Below are 23,110 nucleotides of genomic sequence, written 5' to 3'. Positions count from 1 at the left end.
TATTAGGCAACTTAACAAAAATCAAATATACAGTATACCCATTTCAATTATTTATTTTTACCAGTGAAACCAATATAACATCTCAACATTTACAAATATACATTTCTGACATTCAAAAACAAAACAAAAACAAATCAGTGACCAATATAGCCACCTTTCTTTGCAAGGACACTCAAAAGCCTGCCATCCATGGATTCTGTCAGTGTTTTGATCTGTTCACCATCAACATTGCGTGCAGCAGCAACCACAGCCTCCCAGACACTGTTCAGAGAGGTGTACTGTTTTCCCTCCTTGTAAAGCTCACATTTGATGATGGACCACAGGGTCTCAATGGGGTTCAGATCAGGTGAACAAGAAGGCCATGTCATTAGCTTTTCTTCTTTTATACCCTTTCTTGCCAGCCACGCTGTGGAGTACTTGGACACGTGCGATGGAGCATTGTCCTGCATGAAAATCATGTTTTTCTTGAAGGATGCAGACTTCTTCCTGTACCACTGCTTGAAGAAGGTGTCTTCCAGAAACTGGCAGTAGGACTGGGAGTTGAGCTTGACTCCATCCTCAACCCGAAAAGGCCCCACAAGCTCATCTTTGATGATACCAGCCCAAACCAGTACTCCACCTCCACCTTGCTGGCGTCTGAGTCGGACTGGAGCTCTCTGCCCTTTAGCAATCCAGCCACGGGCCCATCCATCTGGCCCATCAAGACTCACTCTCATTTCATCAGTCCATAAAACCTTTGAAAAATCAGTCTTGAGATATTTCTTGGCCCAGTCTTGACGTTTCAGCTTGTGTGTCTTGTTCAGTGGTGGTCGTCTTTCAGCCTTTCTTACCTTGGCCATGTCTCTGAGTATTGCACACCTTGTGCTTTTGGGCACTCCAGTGATGTTGCAGCTCTGAAATATGGCCAAACTGGTGGCAAGTGGCATCTTGGCAGCTGCACGCTTGACTTTTCTCAGTTCATGGGCTGTTATTTTGCGCCTTGGTTTTTCCACACGCTTCTTGCGACCCTGTTGACTATTTTGAATGAAATGCTTGATTGTTCGATGATCACGCTTCAGAAGCTTTGCAATTTTAAGAGTGCTGCATCCCTCTGCAAGATATCTCACTATTTTTGACTTTTCTGAGCCTGTCAAGTCCTTCTTTTGACCCATTTTGCCCAAGGAAAGGAAGTTGCCTAATAATTATGCACACCTGATATAGGGTGTTGATGTCATTAGACCACACCCCTTCTCATTACAGAGATGCACATCACCTAACATGCTTAATTGGTAGTAGGCTTTCGAGCCTATACAGCTTGAAAAAGGCAACATGCCTAATAATTCTGCACTCCCTGTATACTGCTACTTTCAAGGTATTGGACACTGGCAAAGCAGGGCTGTAAGGATCCCAGATAGTAGCTCTTCTTTATGATCCTCCAACCCCCCCCCCCCCCCCCCCCCGGTTTTTATTTCTGTTTAAGCAAAATTCGATGGGAGAAGGCATGCCACACGAGCTAGAAACTCCAGTCTCCTGATTTAGCGCCCTGAGCATAAAGGCCTAAGGTTACATCAAAATATTTTCATTCACCACAACTGTCCACTGACCAACCGTTGGAGCTTCTAGGCCTTTCCACTTTTGCAGTATACATGTTTTAATGGCATTTAGGATATGGATATAGAGAGACTTCTTAGATCTACGATGCAAAAGTGGGGATAGATGGAGCAGACACATCTCTGGTTTATCTGTCAGAGTGAGATGCCCTTCAGTTTAAAGATCTAGGTTTAAATCGAGTTCCAAAAAAGGACGGATACAAAGTCACGTCCAGAATATGTGTAATAATGAACCAGCGGGTTGTTGACAGTGCCAACGATTAGGCAACACCAAAGGGTAGATTTTTGTTTGGGAGAGTGGGCACTCTGTACCACCATGACCTTGTACCCTACTTCCTGGAATCTGATTGCAATAGAGGAGCGGTGCGCAAAGTATAAGATACACTCCCTCTGGCCATCTGTAAAAAAAAAAAAATGGCCTAGATCCCCTCTTCTTTCCTATGTAGGGAGGAGCAAAACCCTAGTGGCCACGGTCAGGGTAAGCTAGTGTACATGTAGACTTACTCTGAGCAGACTACTTTTAATTCTGCCTGTTGAACTCTACCCTTTGCATTGAAGGAAGAATCCTGCGTTAAATAAGCATAATTGTTTCTCAAGAGTCACTCCTGAAAAGTTTTTTCCCTTGAAACTACGGAGTAGCATGCGGTTGACTGATGTGTTTGTGATTAGAATATCAACAGTATAATGCTGATTAAGTTCTTGCAATCAGTACTTTCAAGGATCTGGTAGCTGTCCTGAGGGTTTTCTTTTGCTTAGAAATCATCTTTTTCACCAATTCTATAATTTTTGTTTCAAATCTAAACTAGAGATCTTTTTGTGTGGGATATATCAATTGTCCTCCAGGTTGCTGTTTTTAGCCTGTTTATTGGATTACAGATGACACTGTGCTGCAGATGACTGTGACTTAAGATGCTCAGAAATAGTCTTTCAATTCAAAAACCCTTTTTATTTTTTTAACCCTGTTGTATTCAAGACTGATCCCAGGTCCCTCCTTAGGGTAACCTGATTTAAAAAATGATTTGCTTATGTTATTAGGAAATGTTAATTCTACCCAAACAAAATCTCTTTTGTCTAGTATGCCTCCTAAAAAAAAAAAATGTCTGTGCACTCCGAATGTGTAAGGTAGGTTGCAGTCACTACTATGCTGCTTCTTGTTTTTCTTGGAAGCTCCAACAGCTACATGGCCCAGCCTTTTTTTGACAACTGATAGGATATTCTTATGTTTTGAGTTCAATATTTTGTGCAGGAAGTCCTCCATGTGGCTGTTCTACTCCAAATTAAATTCTTGGTTATCTTCTGGTTCTGTCCTAAAGGTGACTAGGAAAAATAATTTTGCTTGCCAGGTTAAATATTTTGGAATTTCATATTTCTCTTTCGTTCATTGATGGACACAGCTCCACATCATCTTCTTGACCCTTGGGTTTATGCTGCCCTCTACAGGAGTAGGACATTAGGTGGAAAAAAGTTTTAATATGCCTATAGCGCAGTCCCTGGTGGTGTACTCCCACTTCCTGCTATAGGTCTTAAGTTTTTTTTTTTCTTCTGCCCAGTCAGGAGTGAGGACCTAGTTCCTTGCTGGGATCTCTGGTCCTAGCATTTTTTTCCTTTTTTTTTTAAATGGAATTTTTTTGCTTTTATTTTTTGTTCTTGTGAGAACTACAATCCACTGCTTGACTGGGCGATGGACTGGATAGTCTAGTTCCTTACGGTCTGCCCAGTCCGGCCAGCGAGCGTGACCCGACCTCAGCTCCGCGCCATGTCGGCCGTGACATAGCCCCACTGGAGGGGGAGGGGGGGGGGGGCTGGCAAGTAAATGCCTCGCGAGGTCGCATAGCCCTGCATTAAAAGGAGCCAGTGGATGCCCTGATTGTATCAGTGTGGGAAACGTTTAAAATTGGAGGACACTGCTTCGGCTGCACAGGTGCACTTTGGTACCCGCAGAGTCTCAAAGACTGCAAAGGTATCCCCCCCCCCCTTTTCTGCCTGTTTCAACAGCAATGTCGCGAGTCAGTGGGGTTCCCCAAAACGCATTGTCTTTGTACCTAAGCATTTCGCTAGAAGGGTATCCTTTTGAAGAGTTCCTGTTAAAGTAAAAACTGTGACAGTACCAGCTGCGGTGGACTCTCAGGTTTCCAGGTTGATTAAAGCAACCCTTCTTCCGGTGGTGTACTCTACTTGATTCAAGACAAATGGGTCCATGAGTTGGTTCAGTTACAAGCTCAAGTTACGGTCCTTGCCTCTGGCAAGGTTCTTCCCTTTAAACCTGCGCTTGTCCCCAGATCGCCTATGAGGTCTTCTTGGGGCGGTACAGGATCTGCTCTCATAAGTGATCATTGTACCGGTTCCAGTATCGGAATGCTTTCAGGAGTTTTATTCAAACCTATTTACTGTTCCCAGGAAGAAAGGCAAGGTCCATCCAATCCTTGACCTCAAGGCCTTGAACTGCTTTGTGCGAGTTCATTCGCACGGTAGTGGCATCCCTTCATCAGGGGGATTTTCTGGCCTCTGTTGACATCAAGAATGCTTACCTTCATACCCCAATATATGTCGGGCATCAGCGTTTCCTTCGCCTTGCCGTGGGCAAGGAGCACTACCAATTCGTGGCATTACACTTTGGTTGCTCCTCGGGTGTTCACAAAAGTTTTGACCCGGTGTTGGCACTGCTACCGCAGTCTCCAAATGCCTTGCAAGACGGTGGTCACCACGGATGCCAGCCTGTCCAGGTGGGGAGGTGTCTTGGGCACGGATTGTGCTCGGGGGGTTTGGACTCTGAAGGAGTCCAGCCTACCAATCAATATGCTGGAAATATGGGCGATCAGGCTTTGCCTGACCCAATGGACGTATCGTCTGCAGGGGCGCCCGATAACGATTCAATCGGACAATGCCACTGCTGTGGCATATGTCAATCATCAAGGGGGATACAAAAAGTGCCCTAGCAGCTCAGGAAGTAGGTTCTAAGGTGGGCATAACGCTTTGTTCCAGCCATCTCTGCTGTGCATATTCCAGGGGTGGAAAATTGGCAGGTGGACTGTCTCAGTCGGCAGACATTGCATCAGGGAGAATGGTCTCTCCACTCGGAGGGGTTTTATCAACTGTGTCTCCGATGGGGCACTCCTGATGTGAGCCCTTTGGCCTCTCGTCTCAACAGGAAGGTGCAGAGGTTCGTAGCAAGGTCTTCGGATCCTCTAGCCGATGCCACAGACGCTCTGGTGGTCCCCTGGGGCCAGTATTGTCTGATAACTCTTCTGCCAAGACTCCTGCGAAGAATCGAGGCAGAAGAGATTTCGGTCATCCTAGTGGCCCTGGACTGGCCTCGCAGGTCTTCGTACGCAGACCTGGTACAACTGGTCGCCGATCTCCCTTTGAGACTCCCTCTCAGAGAAGATCTTTTAGCTCAACGGTTGATCTTCCATCCTGCTTTACAGTCACTGGCTTTAACGGCTTGGATATTGAAAACCAGATGCTGAAAGGTAGAGGGGTGTCTGAATCAGTGATTCCTACGCTGTTAAAAGCTAGAAAATCTACTTCCAGGAAGGTTTATCATGGAGTCTGGAAGGCGTAGATTGCGTGGTGTGAGTCTCGGGGTGTTCTTGGGTACCATCAAAGGCCCGATTTCAGCCCTAGCAATTTTCTTTCAATGTCCGTTGGCCACAATTTCCTTGGTTCACACCTTTTGTTCAGGGGGTCCGCCACCTGGCTCTCCCAGTGAGATGTCCGTTACCTCAGAGGGACCTCAATTTGGTGCTGTCTGTACTTCAGTAACCGCCTTTTTTAAAATATTTGTGAGCTTCCTCTGCTTAATTTATCGCAGAAGGTGGCCCTCTTGGTGGCTATTACTTCTGCGCGCAGGGTGTCTGTGTTAGCTGAGCTGTCTTGTCGTTCACCTTACCTGGTGGTTTACAGAGACAAAGTGGTGCTTCGTCCTTGCCAGTCGTTTCTTCCTAAGGTCGTCTCTGGTTTCCATATAAATGAAGACGACATGTTGCCTTTCCTGTATCCTAAGCCCCATAAAGGGATTGCCTTGCATTCTTTGGATTTGGGTTGGGCGATCAGGGTGTACCGGAAATTGGATTACCTATTTTTTCCTTATGGATGGACCCTATAACGGGCTTGCTGCATCTGCTGCGACCATTTCCAGATGGATCAGACAGGCAGTGGTGCAGGCCTACTCCATCCAAGGGTTAGGATCCTTCTTTCCATGTTAAGCGCATTCTATAAGGGCGTTTAGTGCCTCTTGGGCCTTCCGTCATCAGGCAACAGTGGTGCAGGTTTGCAAGGCGGCCACCTGGTCGTTCGTGCACACTTTCACAAAATTTTATAGGGTGGATGTTTTGGCGTCGGTGGATGCTGCCTTTGGCCTCAAGGTTTTGCAGGCCGCTTTTGGAGAGGATTAGTCCTCTTTGCGAGTGTATTTTGTGTCAGGTGCACTCCAGTTTTTCCTGGTTGAGCTCCTCTTTTTCTTGGTTGGCTACATTTAGCCTTTGGGAAGTGTGTGTGTGTGTGTGTGTGTGTGTGTGTGTGTGTGTGTGTGTGTGTGTGTGTGTGTGTGTTGCGGTGTTCTTCCCACCCCTCATGTTGACACTGCAACGGTCAAGAAGATGTGGACCTGTATCTGTCAATGAACTTAAGAGAACTGGATTTTTGGCTTACTGTAAAATCCTTTTCTCTGATCATTGACGGACACCACACCGCTTCTCTATTGAGTTGGGTTATATGTTCTTCTGACACTGCTTGTTACAAACTGAAGACCTATAGCAGGAAGTGTGAGTATACTCTCTGGGCCTGCCCTATAGGCATAGTCAAACTTTTTTTTTTTTTCTGCCTAGTGTCATACTCCTGTAGGGGGGCAGCAAAAGCCCAAGGGTCAAGAAGATGTGGAGCTGTATCTGTCAGTGAACATCAGAGAAAATGATTTTGTGGTAAGACAAAAATCCATTTTTTTTTTTTTCATTCTTATCACGGTTTTCTTTTTTTTTTTCTTTTGTGCAGATGTAAATTCAATGGATGTCAACGGTGGAATTGATGTGCAGAACGCTAATTTGCTTCCTGATTCTGTGCTACATCTAGGCATTAACTCTCAAAAGTAAGTTTACCTACTGTTATCAAAATGGCTGTTGTGTGAACAGGGTGATATATAGATGTAGATGGAGATTTATTTTTATACATATGTATAAATATATTAAGCAAAAGGATGCGGCGCCAATCAAAATGGCAAAGCTTTATTTGTAATTTGCATGCATTACAAAAATCATCACATTGCAAGCTTTCAAGCAACCGTGCCATGATTATGGTTTGAGAGCGAACATGGTTGCTTGAAAGCTTGGTAATGATGCAGCAGTTATGGCCCTTATTTGAGAGGGGTGGATTGTCCTGGGTGGGTCCCTGGCTAGTGACCTTTTAGATGCCTATTGTTCTGGGACCCCTTTGGGGGGTTCTGGAGACCGCATGGCGCGTCGTGGGGGCTGCCATTTTGCTGTGGTTCATGATCTCTATGTTCCCATTAGTCTGCATGGGCAGCCATTTTCTATACTTCCCCCATTAAGACTAAATGAGCAGCCATTTTCTTGAGCTTATAATGATAGGGGCAGAGCTTCTTCCACTTCCTTTGCAGACAGTGTTAGTTTTGTTTTTTACACTGATCAGGCTGAATGCTTCTCTCTGGTCTGGTAAGGTTCCTGGGTTTCCCTGTGGTTTTTTTTTTTTTCCCTCTTCTGCTCTATTACATAATCGGGGATTGTGAATCCACAGTAATAGCGGTGGGACTGCGTTTTTCACGGTCTTAAGGGACATTTCACACAATTGCTTGTTTTTATTTGAGCAACAGAGTCCCAGGATAAAGATTCACCTGCAGACCTCTTGGAAGCGACTGCGGGTCCCTCCGGTTCAGTCACAGCCAGACATTAGTTATTTTTGCAAAGCCTGATGTCAAAAGTGAATTTTGTCATTTCTGGTGCTGCCAGCCACAAATGCCCTCCACCCTCACCTCCATCGGCAGGGTCTTTGTATTCTGAGACAGATATGATCACCGAGGACGCAGTCCACCCTGAGGGGTCGGTGTCTTCACATTTCTGACGGTGAAGAGGACCTGTCATCAGCCGCCACGTGGGAACGTGCATTGGTGGAAGCCCTGTGCGGGAAACTCTGAAATTAGCTGATGAACCTAAATCATCCGATACGCAGTTGTCTTTTGGCTCCCACAAATCCCGTAAATCGGGCAATGTATTCCCTTGTCCAGAATTGTTTCATACTATTGTGGATGAACAATGGCGACGCATTAAGCACATGTTGGTGGTGCCTAAGCATTTTGCACGCCGTTATCCTTTTTCGGAGGTGGTCTCCAATAGGTGGACTGTACCACCGAAAGTGGATTCTCCTATGGCCAGGTTAAATAAAGCGACTCTGGTATCAGTGCAATATTATCCAGCCTTTCTGGATCCTGTAGATAGACGAGTGGAATCCTTGTCCCGCCATTACATGTGGTAGCAGGTCACATGTTAACCACTTGCCGACTGCTCACCTTGACAGTACTGCTGCAAAGTGGCTCTCCTGGGTCCAGCGAAGTAGACCTATGTTGCTGGATCCCGCCCCGGACCGGCGCCGCGCCGGAGGCTCCCTCCCGTCTGAAAATTTACATTTTCTACTTTGACCGTTAAAAATTTTAAAAATATTCAATTTTTGTCATATTTAGGCCAAAATGTATTTAGCTACATGTCTTTGACAAAAAAAATTCTCAATGAGCGTATTTTGAACCACTTTAAGACTGGAAGATTTTACCCCATTCCTGACCAGGCCATATTTTGCGATTCGGCACTGCGTTACTTTAACGGACAATTGCGCGGTTGGGCGACACTGTACACAAATTAAATTTATGTCCTCTTTGTCCCCCACAAATAGAGCTTTCTTTTGGTGGTATTTCATCACCTGTGCAATTTTTAATTTTTTAAAATAATATTTTTCACTTTCTGATATAGAACATTCCCCAAAAAAAATTTACAAATCAAAATGTTTTAACATTTTAGGCCAATTTGTTTTCTGCTACATATTTTTGGTAAAAAAAAATCACAATAAGCGTATTTTGATTGGTTTGCGCAAAAGTTATTGCGTTTACTAACTACGGGAAAGATTTGTCATTTTTATTGTTTGTTTTTTTTTTTACTAATGGCGGCGATCTGCCATTTTTTATTTTTTTTTTTTTGCGGGGCTGCGACATTGCAGCGGACAGATCTAACATTTTTGACATTTTTGGGGGGACCAGGGACATTACTACAGTAATCGGCGCTAAAAATATGCACTGTTACTGTAATAATTACACTGGCAGGGAAGGGGTTAACACTGTTGGTGATCAAGGGGTTAAATGTGTGCCTCATGGTTACTGACGTGTGTGGGGGGAGGGGGTTGTGTGACACAGATCATAGGTTCAACTATGCTGAATCCTGTGATCTGTCCCTGCCTGTCACAGAGGGGATCCGCCCGCTTTGTTTACACAAGCGGACAGATTTACTCAGTCTTTCCCCGATTGGGGAAGAGCATCTCCTCCCCTGGCCCAACTCCCGCGCGCCCCTGAGACCCAGGGCTGCCACCTTGCTGCAGTAGCAGCAATGTGAGCAGTCAGGAAGTGGTTAAAGGCTACCTTTTTGTGAATGTTTTAGTAGCGCAGACTGCTACTAAATGGGTGAAGTTACTAAAAAGTAACTTGGAAACAGCGCGATTCCCCCTGTGGTACTGGAACTAATAGACCAGTTGACCCAAGCCTTGGTGTTCATGTGTGATACGTCCCTGGACTCAGCTTTGTTGGTGTCCAGGACGTCAGCAGTGGGGATTGCTAGAAGGCGCATGGTAAGGCTAAAATGCTGGTCGGCTGACCAGGCTTCTAAGAAGGCTGTGACTGATCTTCCTTTTACAGGGGAGAGGCTGTTTGGATCCTCCCTGGATGAGTTGATCAAAGGTATCACGGGGAGTAAGGGCAAGGCGTCGCGTGCTAGGCGGGGGCCTTCCTTTACTGCCCACAAACGCGTCTTCAGTTCTTTCCGGAACCCTGGACCTCCTTGATTCAGGACAAATGGGTTCACAAACTGATTCGACTTGGATACAAGATCGAATTCTGGTCTCGCCCGCTGGACAGGTTCTTCCCGTCCAATCTTCAATTATCCCCAGTCCGGTTAAGGGACTTGCGAGGAGCGGTACAAGACTTGCTGTCGCAAGGAGTGATTGTGCCGGTTCCTGCTCTGGAACGTTTTCAGGGGTTTTATTCAAACCTATTCACCGTGCCCAGAAAAAAAGGCAAGGTGCGTCCCATCCTGGATATCAAGGTTCTGAACCGCTTCGTGTGGGTAAAGAGGTTTTGAATGGAGTCTATCCGCACGGTAGTAGCCTCTCTGCATTAGGGAGATGTCTTAGCCTCCATAGATATCAAGGACGCATATCTACACACTCCTATCTAGGCTGGACACCAGCGGTTTCTTTGCTTTGTGGTAGCAGCAGAGCATTATCAATTTGTGGCATTACCCTTTGGTCTCGCCTCCACTCGCAGAGTGTTTACCAAGGAACTATCACCGGTATTAGCACTACTGCGCCGGTGGGGGATTGCGGTACTGGGGTACCTGAACGATCTCCTGTTGAGAGTGGACTCTCATTCAGCCTTGTTGGGGGATCTGACGATCACGGTCAGAACTCTGCAGGAGTTCGGTTGAAACATCAATTTCAAGAAATCCGCACTGACTCCGGTTCTGAGACTGGATTATCTGGGATTGACTCTGGATTCAGCCATGGCGAGGGTATTTCTTCCCCCGGACAAGCTGCAAAAGTTGCAGGGGGCGATTCAGTTGTTGGATAATAATCTGTCCTCTCTACGAGTTTGCAAGCGAGCCCTGGGTCTGATGGTATCTACCTTTGCAAAGGGAGTTTCTTGTAAAATGGAACAAGGACCCAAAATTCTTGGATTCTGTGATTCGGTTCAGCCACAACACAAAATCTGCTCTGTTATGGTGGATTTAATCTCCAGCACTGTGCCAGGTCAAGTCCTTTCTTCCGTTGTTTTGGACAATGGTAACCACAGATGCCAGCCTGTCTGGCTGGGGCGGGGTGCTGAGGAAGCTCTGTGCACAGGGTACCTGGACGATGGTAGAATCAAAACATCCAATGTTTTGGCGCTCAGAGCAATTAAGCTTTGTCTGAGTCATTGGACGACTCGTCTGCAAGATTGTCCGGATCGGATTCAATCAGACAACGCCACGGCTGTGGCTTACATCAATCACCAGGGGGGCACCAAGAGTGTCTTGGCGGCCAAGGAGGTGGCTGAGATTCTGGACTGGGGGGAAAACTTTTTGTTCCAGCCCTCTCTGCTGCACACATTCCAGGTGTGGAAAACTGGCAGGTGGATTACCTGAGGTGTTTGATCAAGGGCGCAGTGGTCCCTACACCCCAAGCTGTTTCGCCTCCTGTGTGTTCGGTGTGGGACTTCCAAGGTTGATCTGTTTGCCTCTCGCCTCAACAAGAAGGTGCAGAGATTCGTAGCCAGGTCTCAAGATCCTCTAGCCAAAGCCGCAGATGCACTGGGGGGGACTCATTGGGGTCGGTATCAGCTGATTTATGCATTTCTCCCGTTGAAACTCCTGCCAAGGGTTCTGCATAGGATAGAGGTGGAAAAAAATTTCCGGTCATTCTGGTTGCTCCAGACTGGTTTCGCTGGTCTTGGTACGCAGACCTGATAAGGCTGGTCGCCGATACCCCTTGGAGACTTCCTCTCAGGGAACATCTGCTGTCTCAAGGTCAGATTTTTTTTTTTTTTTTTTCCCATCCTGCTTTACAGTCGCTGGCTTTAACGGCATGGCTGTTGAAAGTCAGGTGTTGAGAGATAGGGGGCTTTCTGACTCTGTGATTCCTACACTCTTGAAGGCTAGGAAGTCAACTTCCAGGAAGAGCTACCATCTTAAGTGGAAATTGTACATTTCATGGTGTGAATCGCTGAAGGTGCACCCTTGCTTGTTTTTGATCGCTAGAGTTATGGCCTTTTTACAGAAAGGGGTTGTAACAGCAGTTGGCTTTGGGTATTATCAAATGCCAAGTTTCGGCTTTGGCTATATATTTCCAATACCCGTTAGCCACGCATGTCCTAATCCGGACTTTTTTCCAGGGAGTGCGCCATATGGCTCCTCCGAGGCAATCCCCGTTGCCTCCGTGGGATATAAATCTGGTGTTACCTGTTCTTCAAAATCCTCCTTTTGAAAAAATTCGGGAGAATTTGCGGTTTTCTTTGTCTCAGAAGGTTGCCTTCTTGGTGGCGATCACTTTTCCCCCGCAGGGTGTCTAAATTGGCGGCGTTGTCTTGCCGCTCACCTTATCTGGTGGTACACAGGGATAAGGTGTTTCTTCTACCTTATCGGTCGTTCCTTCCTAAGGTGGTTTCTGATTTTCATCTGAATGAAGACATTGTGTTGCCTTCACTTTGCCCTAAACCTCAGCATCGTAAGGAGTATGCCTTGCATTCTTTGAATGTGGTTCGGGCGATCAGGGTTTATTTGGAGACCACGGAGTCCTTTGGAAAATCAGACACTCTTTTTGTCCTTACTGATGAACCTTGTAGGGATTGGCTGTGTCTGCTGCAACCATTTCCAGAGTACAGGCCTATCCACTGAAGGGTCAGGTTCCTACTTTCCCAGTGAAGGCTCACTCTACGAGACTGCTGAGTGCCTCTTGGGCTTTTCGCCATCAGGTGTCGTTGCTACAAGTTTGCAAGGCGGCAACTTGGTCGTCTGTGCATACGTTCACACAATTCTACAAGGTAGATGTGTTGGCATCCGTGGATGCTTCTTTTGGCTGCAAGGTTTTGCAGGCTGCAGTTTAAAAGAGAACTGTTTAGTTTCTCTTTGAGGGTTCAATTCAAATTTATTAATTATTTTTATTGTATAAAACTGCAACACAAGTCATATTGTAATTGAATGTTATTAAAAATGACCTTTGTCTGCAGTGCTCTACTTTTTCTATAGAATGCAATATGGCTACCTTGAGGCGTTCTGTACATAGATGGTTATCAAAAACATGTTGCAGAATACATTTTGACCAATATTTATGAAAAAAATAGATTTTTGATTTTTTTTTTTTTTGGATTGGTTTTAGCAGAAAGTTAAAAAAAAAAAAAAAGTTCAACATTTTCAGTCTTTTTATATTACAAAAAAAAAGTGATGATCAAACGCCACCAAAAGAAAGCGCTATTTGTGTGGAAAAAATTAGTTTGATATAAATTTTGATTGGGTACAGTGTTGCATGACTGCACAATCACCAGTTAAAGTAGTGCAGTGCCGGATACCAAAAACGTGGCCATTAACCACTTCAGCCCGGAAGGTTTTCCCCCTTCCTGACCAGGCCCTATTTTGCGTTTTCGGCACTGCGTTACTTTAACGGACATGCAATGCTGTTTTTTCCCCAACAAAAAGAGCTTTCTTTTGGTGTTATTTGATCACCTGTGCGATTTTTTTTTTTTTTTTTTTTTTTTTTTTTTTTTTTTTTTTTTTTTTTTTTGCGCTATAAACAAAAAAAGAAGTGACAATTGTGAAAAAAACATTATTTTTCACATTCTGCTATAGGACATTCACCTAAAAAATGTAAAAATCTAATTTTTTTTTTTTTTAGCATTTTAGGCTAATTTGTTTTCTGCTACATATTTTTGGTAAAAAAAAAAAAAAAAATCACAATAAGCGTATTTTGATTAGTTTGCGCGTTAGTATTGCGTCTACTAACTACAGAAAAGATTTGTCATTTTTATTTATTTTTTTGTTAGTTTTTTTTACTTGTAATGGCGACGATCTGCGTGTCTTCTCTCCGTTTCCCTGATGATCGGGGGAGGAAGGCAGCAATCGCCGGCTCTCCTCCCGCGGCCCGCCTCCCGCTGTGTCTAAACACAGCGGGAGCACAGCCCCGGAATCACATGCACTCCAGTCACGTAGTACTACGTGACTGGATGCAGGGGAGCCTCACTGCCGCAGTAATATTACTGTTGGCAGTTGGCAAGCGGTTTAGTGGATAAAATCTTCTGGAGCTGAAGTGGTTTAAAGGAGTTGTAAAGTCTTTTTTTCACCTTCATGCCCCCCAGACAAGCACGAGCCCGCAGCTGGGTCCTCATTGGATAGATTGATAGCAGCAGGCGCCATTGGCTCCCACTGCTGTCAGTCAAATCTAGTGACATGGGAGCCGGGCCGAGTCCTGCTGTCTGTCAGTAGCAGGACTCGGGCGCACGCCTGCATGGGTGCCACTATGGAAAGCTGCCCTCTGTGGGGGGCACCTGATGAAGAGGAGGAACCAGGAGCAACTCCGGGGCAAACCCAGAAAAGGAGGATCCGGGCTGCTCTCTGCAAAACCCTTGCACAGCAGTTAAGTAGAACATGTTTGTTGTTTAAAAAAAAAAAAAAAAAAAAACCTTTACTATCACTTTAAAGTATACTGTTGTGGCATTTAAATAATTACCATAAAATGTAGGTTTGTTTTTTGACAGTTGCTGTGCTGTCATTACTTTTTGTGTTCAAGTCAATAGGTTTTCCAAAGGAAGAAGACACTTTTTTTTTTTTTTAAGAAGTGTTCAATTGTATCAGAGCGTTTGATAAATTAAGGACTTGCCAATGCTTATAATCTTTCATGTCTGCATTGTTTTAGCTCTATGATTGGTGATGGTGGGAGTACTTCCAAACTAGGATCAATTCCAGTCGCAAATCCACCATCTAATGTTGGAGGCCGGAAACCCTGGCACGAGGATATTACCCAAGACCTAAGAAACCATCTTGTTCATAAACTGTAAGTAGTAAATGCCTTTCTCCTTATTACTATCCTTGTTAAAATTGTTTAGAATGATTGCATCATTAAGCATATAATCAAAGCATTAAACCTGAAGCACTTACATGTGCAAATTTGTATTTTAAAATTAGGGAAGACTTTAAGAGGTTATTGGTTCATATTAAGTATAACCTTGCAATTCCAGTGTGAAGTTTACACACTACCAATCTCCATCCTTATGGATTAAAAATTGCTACAGAATTAATGTTGCTTGTTTGAGGACAAATGTCGCCATCATGTTTACCTGCAAAGGTTTGTAAATCTTTTCTCTTTCGTTCATTGACGGACACAGCTACGTATCTTCTTGACCATTGGGTTATACTGCCCCATACAGGAGTAGGACACTAGGCAGACAAAAACTTGACTACGCCTATGGGGCAGTCCCAGGGAGTATACTCCCACTCTCTGCTATAGTTTTATTTTTATTTTTTTTTCTGCTTAGTCAGGAGTAAGCACCTAGTTCCTTTCTGGGATCTCTAGTCCTGTCAATTTTTTTCCTCTCTTTATTATTTCGTTCCTGTGTGATCTACAATCAAGTGTCTGCCTGGGCGACAAACTTAAAAATCTAGATCCTTTAAGGTTTCCCCAGTCCGACCAATGAGCGCGTGCAGACCACAGCTCAGCGCTAGGTTGGCCGCGACATAACCCCACTGGATGGGGGCTTGCCTGCGAGTTAAACATCTCGTGAGGGCTCACAGGAACTGGCTTCAGCTTGAGTCGCAGCGTTTCCTCCTGGCCTACAGCACCCACATTGCGATAGAGCAATGGTCAGAGCGGTACCCACCCTGTTCTGGTGTGGTAAGTAGCTGTCATCACTTTACCCCTGGAGGGTTTTGGGGTGGATGTGGGCCCCTCCCTGGGGCCCCCAAGAGCCATGTGGTGCCGCCATTTTCTTGTAGCTTTTAATGCTACAGTTCAGCAGCCATGTCTGTGTAGCCTCGGCAGCCATTTTCTTGTGGTTTCTGATTGAAAATGGCGGTGGCCATGTTTTTGGAGCCAGATGGGTGGTGATTCTGCGGAGGGAGCCTCTCCTCGGCCTCTAGTGCTGATTCCTGGACATTCCTCTTCCTGATCGCTGCAGGGTGTGCAGTTAGTCCGGTGCTGTGAGTACCTGACCGGTGGTGGTGAGTCCTTTTTGTGGAGTTTTCTCTCCCTCTCTGCTTTCTCAGCAGTAGTGCTCTGTACTGGTCCTTGTGGTGCCACACCGCGGTGGAGAGTCCCTTACAGTGTTCTACACCTCTAGCCGCACATGAAAAGGCGTTAGTGGATGCACTAATTGCATCAGTGCGGGAAACCTTAAAGAAAGAGGATGTGACTAACGCATTATCGGAGGCGCGGGTCAACTTTGGCACCCACAGGTCCTCAAAAGCGGCGAAGGTGTTCCCTTTTTCCGCCTTCTTTGACAATATTGTCATAAAACAGTGGGTGTGCCTGTAATATACCTTTGCAATCCCTAAGCGTTTTGCAATTCGGTACCCCCATGAGGATTCCCTTTCTTTAAAAAAATGTACGGTTCCTCCAGTAGTCCACTTTCCAGGTTGAATAAGGCCACCATAATCCAAGTTTGAGTCCCTGGTCTTCACAGATCTGGCTTATTGGCGGTTGGAGGCTTTGAACCGCCATACGTTCACTGGTTCGGTACAAGTTGGGCAAAACTTCTACGGCGGGACCTGGAGGGGGAACAGCTCCCCCCTGCCTTTGCAGAGCTGGCGGATCAATTGGTCCAAGTGCTGCAGCTTGTCTCTGACGCCTCTATGGATGCCGCTCCCTTGATTTCAAAACTATCTGTCTCAGCGGTGGTCCTGCGGCACATTATTTGGCTGAAATTCTGGTCTGCGGACCAGGCTTCTAAGAAAAAAGCCTTATCCGATCTTCCATTTCTGAGGGATCGCCTGTTTGGAGCTTTCTTGGATGACCTCATCGAAGGCCTTACAGGTGGAAAGAGTACTCTTCTTCCTCAGGCTTCCAAGGGTAAGGAATCCTGTCGCAGACGGGGATCCTTCTTTTCGGGGATCCTTCTTTTCGGCTCACAAGCGGCCCTTTCGTTCCTGAGGGTCTCAAGACAAGGGATCTAAGCCCTTTAGGGCCTCCGCTGGGTGTTTTAAGAGGTCTTGGTCTTGCAAGCCCCGAGCGGCTTCTGCCAGACCTGCGGGGACAATACTTCCTCCACATGAAGGGGCGCCCTCACCCATATCTGGGGTTAGGGGACGTCTTTGTTGGTTTCCGGATCTGTGGAGCTCCCTGATTCAGGACACGCTACAAGATCGAATTTCTCTCAGGAAAGGTTATTCCCTTCCAACCTGCACTTGTCCCTGGATCGCTTAGGGGATCTCTATGGGACAGTGCAAGTTCTGTTACTTCAAAGGGTGATTGTTCCGACATTGGAACATTTTCAAGGTTTTTACTTAAACCTGTTTACAGTTCCCAGGAAGGAAGGCAAGGTGCGTCCCATTCTTGACCTCAGAGCGCTAATCTGCTTTGTGTGGGTACAGAAGTTCCGAATGGAATCTGTGCGCACGGTAGTGGCGTCCCTACATCATGGGGATTTCCTCCATTGACCTCAAGGGACGCCTACCTTCACATCCCAATACCTTACCCTTTAGTCTCGCCTCCGCTCCTGGGTATTCACAAAAGTATTGGCCCCGTTGGGGGGGGGGGGGGGGGGATAGCGGTACTACGGTATCTGGATTATCTGCTTTTGTGAGCAGAGTCTTCGACTGCTCTGTTGGACAACTTGGAGATTACTCTGAGAACTCTGAAGAAGTTTGGTTGGTTTCTGAATCTTCAGAATTCTGCTTTGGTTCCGTCCACAAGTCTGGACTATCTGGGTCTGACGCTGGAGTGTTTCTTCCTTAGTAAAAACTTCAGAATTTGCAGGAGGCAATTCATCTTCTGCTGTCCAGCAGATGGTCATCTCTTCGGACTTGCATGTGGGTGAGGAGTCTGATGGGGTCTACCTTCCAGGTGGTTTCGTTTGCACAGTTCCACATGAGATCTCTGCAAAAAGGAGATTCTGGTAAAATGGCACAAGAATTCCCTATACTGGATGGTCGTCACCATGGAAGCCAGCCTGTCCGGGTGGAGAGTCCAGGCTACCGGTCCATGTACTGGAGCTCTGAGCGATCAGACTTTTTCTGGATCATTGGACAAGTCGTCTCCAGAGGTGTCTGGTATGGATTCAATCAAACAATGGCACAGCCATGGCCTATGTCATTCACCGAGGGGGCACAAGAAGTGTCCTGGCGGCTCTGGACGTAGCCAGCATTCTAAGGTGGGCAGAACGAATCGTTCCAGCCGTCTCTGCTGTACACATTCCAGGGGTGGAAAATTGGCAGGTGAATTACCTCAGTCGACAGGTGCTGGACCAGGGGGAATAGTCACTTCATCCGGAGGGGTTTCATCAGTTGTCTCCGGTAGGGTACTCCCGAGGTGGATCTTTTGGCCTCTCGCCTCAACAGGAAAGTGCAGAGGTTTGTGGCACGGTCTCGGAATCCTCTAGTTGACACCACAAATGCATTGGTTGCTCCTTGGAGTCAGTATCTTCTGATTTACGCCTTTCCTCCTCTCAAGCTTCTGCTGAGACTCCTGCGCAGGATCGAGGCAGAAGGGATTCTGGTCTTCCTAGTGGCTCCAGACTGGTCGCCGATGCTCCTTGGATACTTCCTCTCGGAAGATTTGCTTTCCCAAGGGCCAATCTTCCATCCTGCCTTATTCGCTGGCTCTGACGACTTGGCAGTTGAAAGCCAGGTGCTGAAGACTGGAGGGTGGTCTGAATCGGTGATTCCTACGCTGTTAAAAGCTAGACAATCTACTTCTAGGAAGATTTACGATCGTACTTGGAAGTCGTACATTGAGTGGTGTGAATCCCTCAGGGTTCACCCTCGCTCCTTTTCAGTGACTTGGATCTTGGCTTTCCTCCAACGAGGGGTTCAGCAGCGCCTGGCCTTGAGTACCATCAGGTCTCGGCCTTGGTGGTTTTCTTTCAACATCCGTTGGCCACACATTCCTTAGTACAAAACTTTATCCAGGGAGTGAGACACTTGGTTCCTTGTCGGTGGTGTTGTCGGTTGTCCAGAAGCCTCACTTTGAAAATATTTGGGAGGTTCCCCTGCTTACGTTATCCCAGAAGGTGGCCTTTTGGTGGCTGTCATGTCTGCGCGCAGGGTGTCGGAGCTGGCAGCGCTGTCTTGTTGTTCACCTTACCTGGTGGTTCTTCGTCCATGCCCATCGTTCCTTCCAAAGGTCGCCTTTGATTTTCATTTGAATGAAGACTTTGTGTTGCCTTCCCTGTGTCCTTGGTCTAAGCATCCGAAGGAAATGCTTTGCATTCCCTGGATGTGGTTTGGGCAATAAGGGTGTACCTGGCAGCTACGGAGTCTTTTAAAAAGTCAGACTCACTATTTGTCCTCACTGATGAACCTCACAAAGAGGTGGCTGCTTCTGCTGGGACCATTTTCAGATGGCTCAGACAGACAGTGGTTCAGGCTTATCCATTAAGGGTCAGTTCCTCCTTTCCATGTTAAGGCACGCTCTACTCATGTGCTTAGTGCCTACTGGGCCTTCCATCATCAGGCATCAGTGATGCAGGTTTGCAAGGCGGCTACCTGGTAGTCTGTGCACACATTCACAAAGTTTTAGAATGCTTCCTTCAGCCTCAAGGTTTTGCAGGCTGCTGTTTAGAGGATTTGTCATTCCAGGCTCTTCCTCATCATCGGGTGCCCCCAGGGAAAGCAGATTTACCTGGGGGGCACCCGTGCGTGCTCACTCCTGAGTTCTACTGCTACGTCCATTGACAGACAGTGTGACTCGTCCCTGCCCGATGTCACCGGATTTGATTGACCGCAGCGGGAGCCAATCACTCCCTCTGCTATCAATCTGTCCAATGAGGATAATGACAGCAGCGGGAACCGCTGTGATTGTGCACATTGCTGAATTGGATGAGTTTAGGTAAAGAAAAGGGGGGGGGGGTCTGGGGGGCAGGTGCAGCACAGGTTTCTAGGGCTTTAGAACCACTTTAAAAAACCCTGATCCCAGATAGCTGCTATAGAGACCAGGTTAAGCAGTAATGTTGCAAGGAATCTTGTGTGAAGTCACCAAGGAAAACCTTCCACAAAGCAAGATGATCCTGCAGCAGTTTTTTATTTTTTCCGACGGAAGCATCCAGCCTCCAAGGATACTACCAAAATTGAGGCATGCTTGATAGAAGGGGGGTTTTATGGAGTGGCTTACATGCTAACCTCCCATGTGGACTATGCCCTTGCTGCATTCCTGTAAGCTGTGCTATCAGTAATGCAATGCAGTGTATGAATAAAGGACAGGTGGATGAATAAAACGTCTGCCTCTTCCATTTATAGAGTGCTTTTCATTGCATGAACTGATAGTATTTACTTCTTTAAATGCAGCAGTGAGGCAGAAGGAGCAGGCATAGTAGGCATCTTTGATGGGTGTCTGTGACAAGTGGAGCTGCTTCTATTAACCTCCAGCGCACAAGAAGATCACACCTTAAGAATGGGACGTTTGGGAATGTTTTGGCAGAGAAATTAGGTTTTCATTGAACAGAGCAGCTACCTGTGCATGGGACTCTTATCATTCATGTAAGAACTGTCATTGGTGCGAATTTAAAACCGAAAATAAAGCCATAAACTTCAAACTATTAGATTAGTGTTTCAAAGTACCAGAACTCAAATGTAGGATTTCGGTGTAACAATATTGCTCATCCACTAAGTTTAACTTACAAAATGTTTTCTTTTTTTATATACAAGTGTTCAAGCCATATTCCCAACACCTGATCCAGCAGCACTGAAAGACCGACGTATGGAGAACCTTGTAGCATATGCTCGGAAAGTGGAAGGCGACATGTATGAATCTGCTAATAGCAGGGTAAGCACCATAGAATGTTTTGCTGTAGTCTTTTATTTACTTTTTTTTCTTCTTTTTTTGTTTAATTGCTCTATATAGTTTTCCTTAATTCTGAGTTCCACATTATATTCATGGTTGTACCACTTACGATAATGCTAATAACTGAGTCATGATCTTTGTCTTTTGTATTTATGCCATTTCAATTCAATAATGCAATCATATGCACATATGCACTTCTTAATGGAGAAGTGTGGGATAGCAAAAATCAAACCTATATGCTCACCTCGGTCAGATGCTACAGCTGTCCCTTGCTGGTTGTAAGGTCAAGAACTGATCAATCGCATGACTGCTGATCGCTCTGTCTTCAGAGCAGAGATCATTGACTGTCAGTGACTGGCTCTTTACTCTGCCCCTTCAGCATTCACTGGAGCAACTGGCTGTGAAGGGGGTGGGAGTGGTCGGCTCAGGCTCTCAAAAGTGTGCTGAAAGGCTGAGTCAGCTGCCGATCAGGCATCTCGGTGGAACCTGACCTTAAAGTTGTGATTCCCCCCTTAGCACCTGTACTGACTCTGTGGCATCTGGATAATAGGAGTGCAGAAATATGTACACTCCTGTGAGCCAGAAGAGAAGTATGGCCAAAAAAGCTTTGGCCTTATTTCTAAATATTTCCTTTGCGTGTGATTGGGAAAATTGAGCAAAGTTTCACCTTATTTTGTCTGAATTTTATGAAGGAGCTGCTGGCTGCTAAAGGGGAGGGGGGGGGTTCAAGATTTGTGGATACTGGTCAGTTCATGATCTTCACTGGCATCACTGTAGCTTTGTTATGGCAGGGCAGTGAGTAGATGGTGTGCTTTAGCTTTTTGCCTGACTATGTATGACATGTTGTTGGGGCTTTTCTAGTTACAGAAAATGTATTTTGTTTTAAAAGGCTCAATGTTTTTTCCCTTCATGCATTCTAGACACGAAGGTAAAAAACCTGTGTGCAACAGCCTCCCCTAATACTTGAGCCTGATCTTCCTCCGGCCCTGCGCACAGGAGCCTTAACTCTTCGGGGACTCTCCCTCCTCATTTGCTGAGACATTGGCCAGTGAGCCAATGAGAAGAGAGGAGTGGGCTCAAGCCACGACTCTGTGTGAATACACAGAGCAGCGGCTTGGGAGCAAGCCTGCCTGGGTACCCCTAAAGCAAGCTGCTTGCTCTGGGTGCACTCGGCAGGAGGGAGGGGCCAGGAGTGCTGGCCGGGGGCCCAGAGAAAAGGAGATTGTAGCTTCTGTGTGCAAAACCACTGCGCAGGGCAGGTAAGCAGGACATGCTATTTTATTGTAAAAAAAAAATCCAACGATTTATCACAAAACTCCAAAACCTCCAAGTGAAACGGGGGAAAAAAAAATACAGGGGTAACCGGTGTATTGTTTTAATAGGTTTTTACGCTATTTTGCGGTTTCCTAACCATTGCTTTTATTTTTGTCAGGCTGAATACTACCATCTACTTGCAGAAAAAATATATAAAATACAAAAAGAGCTGGAAGAAAAACGGCGCAATCGAATGCAGAAGCATTTAGGTCCTACTGCTTCAGGCATGGCTTCTACACCTGTTAATTTTGGCCTGAATGTGGCCCCAACACAGCCTGTCGTATCTCCCAGTAAGTTTTGAGTTTATGGTTTGATTTTGGTATCAACAATAATAATGTTTGGTTTTTTTTTTTGTTTTTTTTTTGGTTAAACGCTCTTGTTTTAAGAGTCAGTAGCTTACCACATTTTTTGCACACATTCTCACCTACGCGTTATGGTAACCTTGCGTTACTGCAATACATGCCAACAAACTTGCAGTGCCATTTAACCACTTAAGGACCAATCCTATTTCTGACACATGTTTACAAGTTAAAATCAGTATTTTTTTTCCTAGAAAGCTTCTTGAAACCCCCAAACATTATATATCCATCCATATATATATATATATATATATATAAATATATTATCTTTTCATGTGACAACACTGAAGAAATTACACTTTGCTACAATGTAAAGTAGTGAGTGTACAGCTTGTATAACAGTGTACATTTGCTGTCCCCTCAAAATAACTCAACACGCAGCCATTAATGTCTAAACCACTGGCAACAAAAGGGAGTACATCCCTAAGTGGGAATGTCCAAATTGGGCCCAAAGTGTCAATATTTTGTGTGGTCTCCATTATTGTCCAGCACTGCCTAACCCTCTTTGGCATGGAGTTCACCAGAGCTTCATAGGTTGCCGCTGGCGTCCTCTTCCACTCCTCCATTAAGACATCATGGAGCTGGTGGATGTTGGAGACCTTGCGCTCCTCTACCTTCCATTTGAGGATGCCCCACAGATGCTCAGTAGGGTTTAGGTCTGGAGACATGCTTGGCCAGTCCATCACCTTTACCCTCAGCTTCTTTAGCAAAGCCGTACTAGTCTTGGAGGTGTGTTTGGGTTCGTTATCATGTTGGAATACTGCCCTGCGGCCCAGTCTCCAAAGAAAGGGGATCATGCTCTGCTTCAGTAAGTCACAGTACATGTTGGCATTCATAGTTCCCTCAATAAACTGTAGCTCCCCAGTGCTGGCAGCATGACACTCTCCCCACCGTGCTTGACTGTAGGCAAGACACACTTTTCTTTGTACTCCTCACCTGGTTGCCGCCACACATGCTTGACACCATCTGAACCAAATAAGTTTATCTTGGTCTCATCAGACAGCCTCTGGATATGATGCTGAGCATGTGCACTCAACTTCTTTGGTCGACCATGGTGAGGCCTGTTCTGAGTGGAACCTGTCCTGTTAAACAGCTGTATGGTCTTGGCCACTGTGCTGCAGCTCAGTT

General features: G+C 45.9%; 1 protein-coding gene across 1 annotated transcript in view; it reads left to right on the top strand.

The window, feature by feature from the left end:
- Positions 1-23,110, top strand: part of EP300 (EP300 lysine acetyltransferase) — a 141,264-nt gene that overhangs the window by 46,032 nt on the left and 72,122 nt on the right. The window contains exons 7-10 of the mRNA XM_082266481.1: positions 6,579-6,672; positions 14,235-14,372; positions 20,174-20,291; positions 21,742-21,913. Of these exons, the coding sequence (XP_082122607.1) occupies positions 6,579-6,672; positions 14,235-14,372; positions 20,174-20,291; positions 21,742-21,913 (522 nt within the window). The remainder of the gene's footprint in view (positions 1-6,578; positions 6,673-14,234; positions 14,373-20,173; positions 20,292-21,741; positions 21,914-23,110) is intronic.

The sequence above is a fragment of the Pelophylax lessonae genome, assembly GCF_965119305.1.
Source record: "Pelophylax lessonae genome assembly, chromosome: 8".
NCBI classification, from domain to species: Eukaryota; Metazoa; Chordata; class Amphibia; order Anura; family Ranidae; genus Pelophylax; species Pelophylax lessonae.
This window is presented reverse-complemented; position numbering and strand designations above follow the sequence as displayed.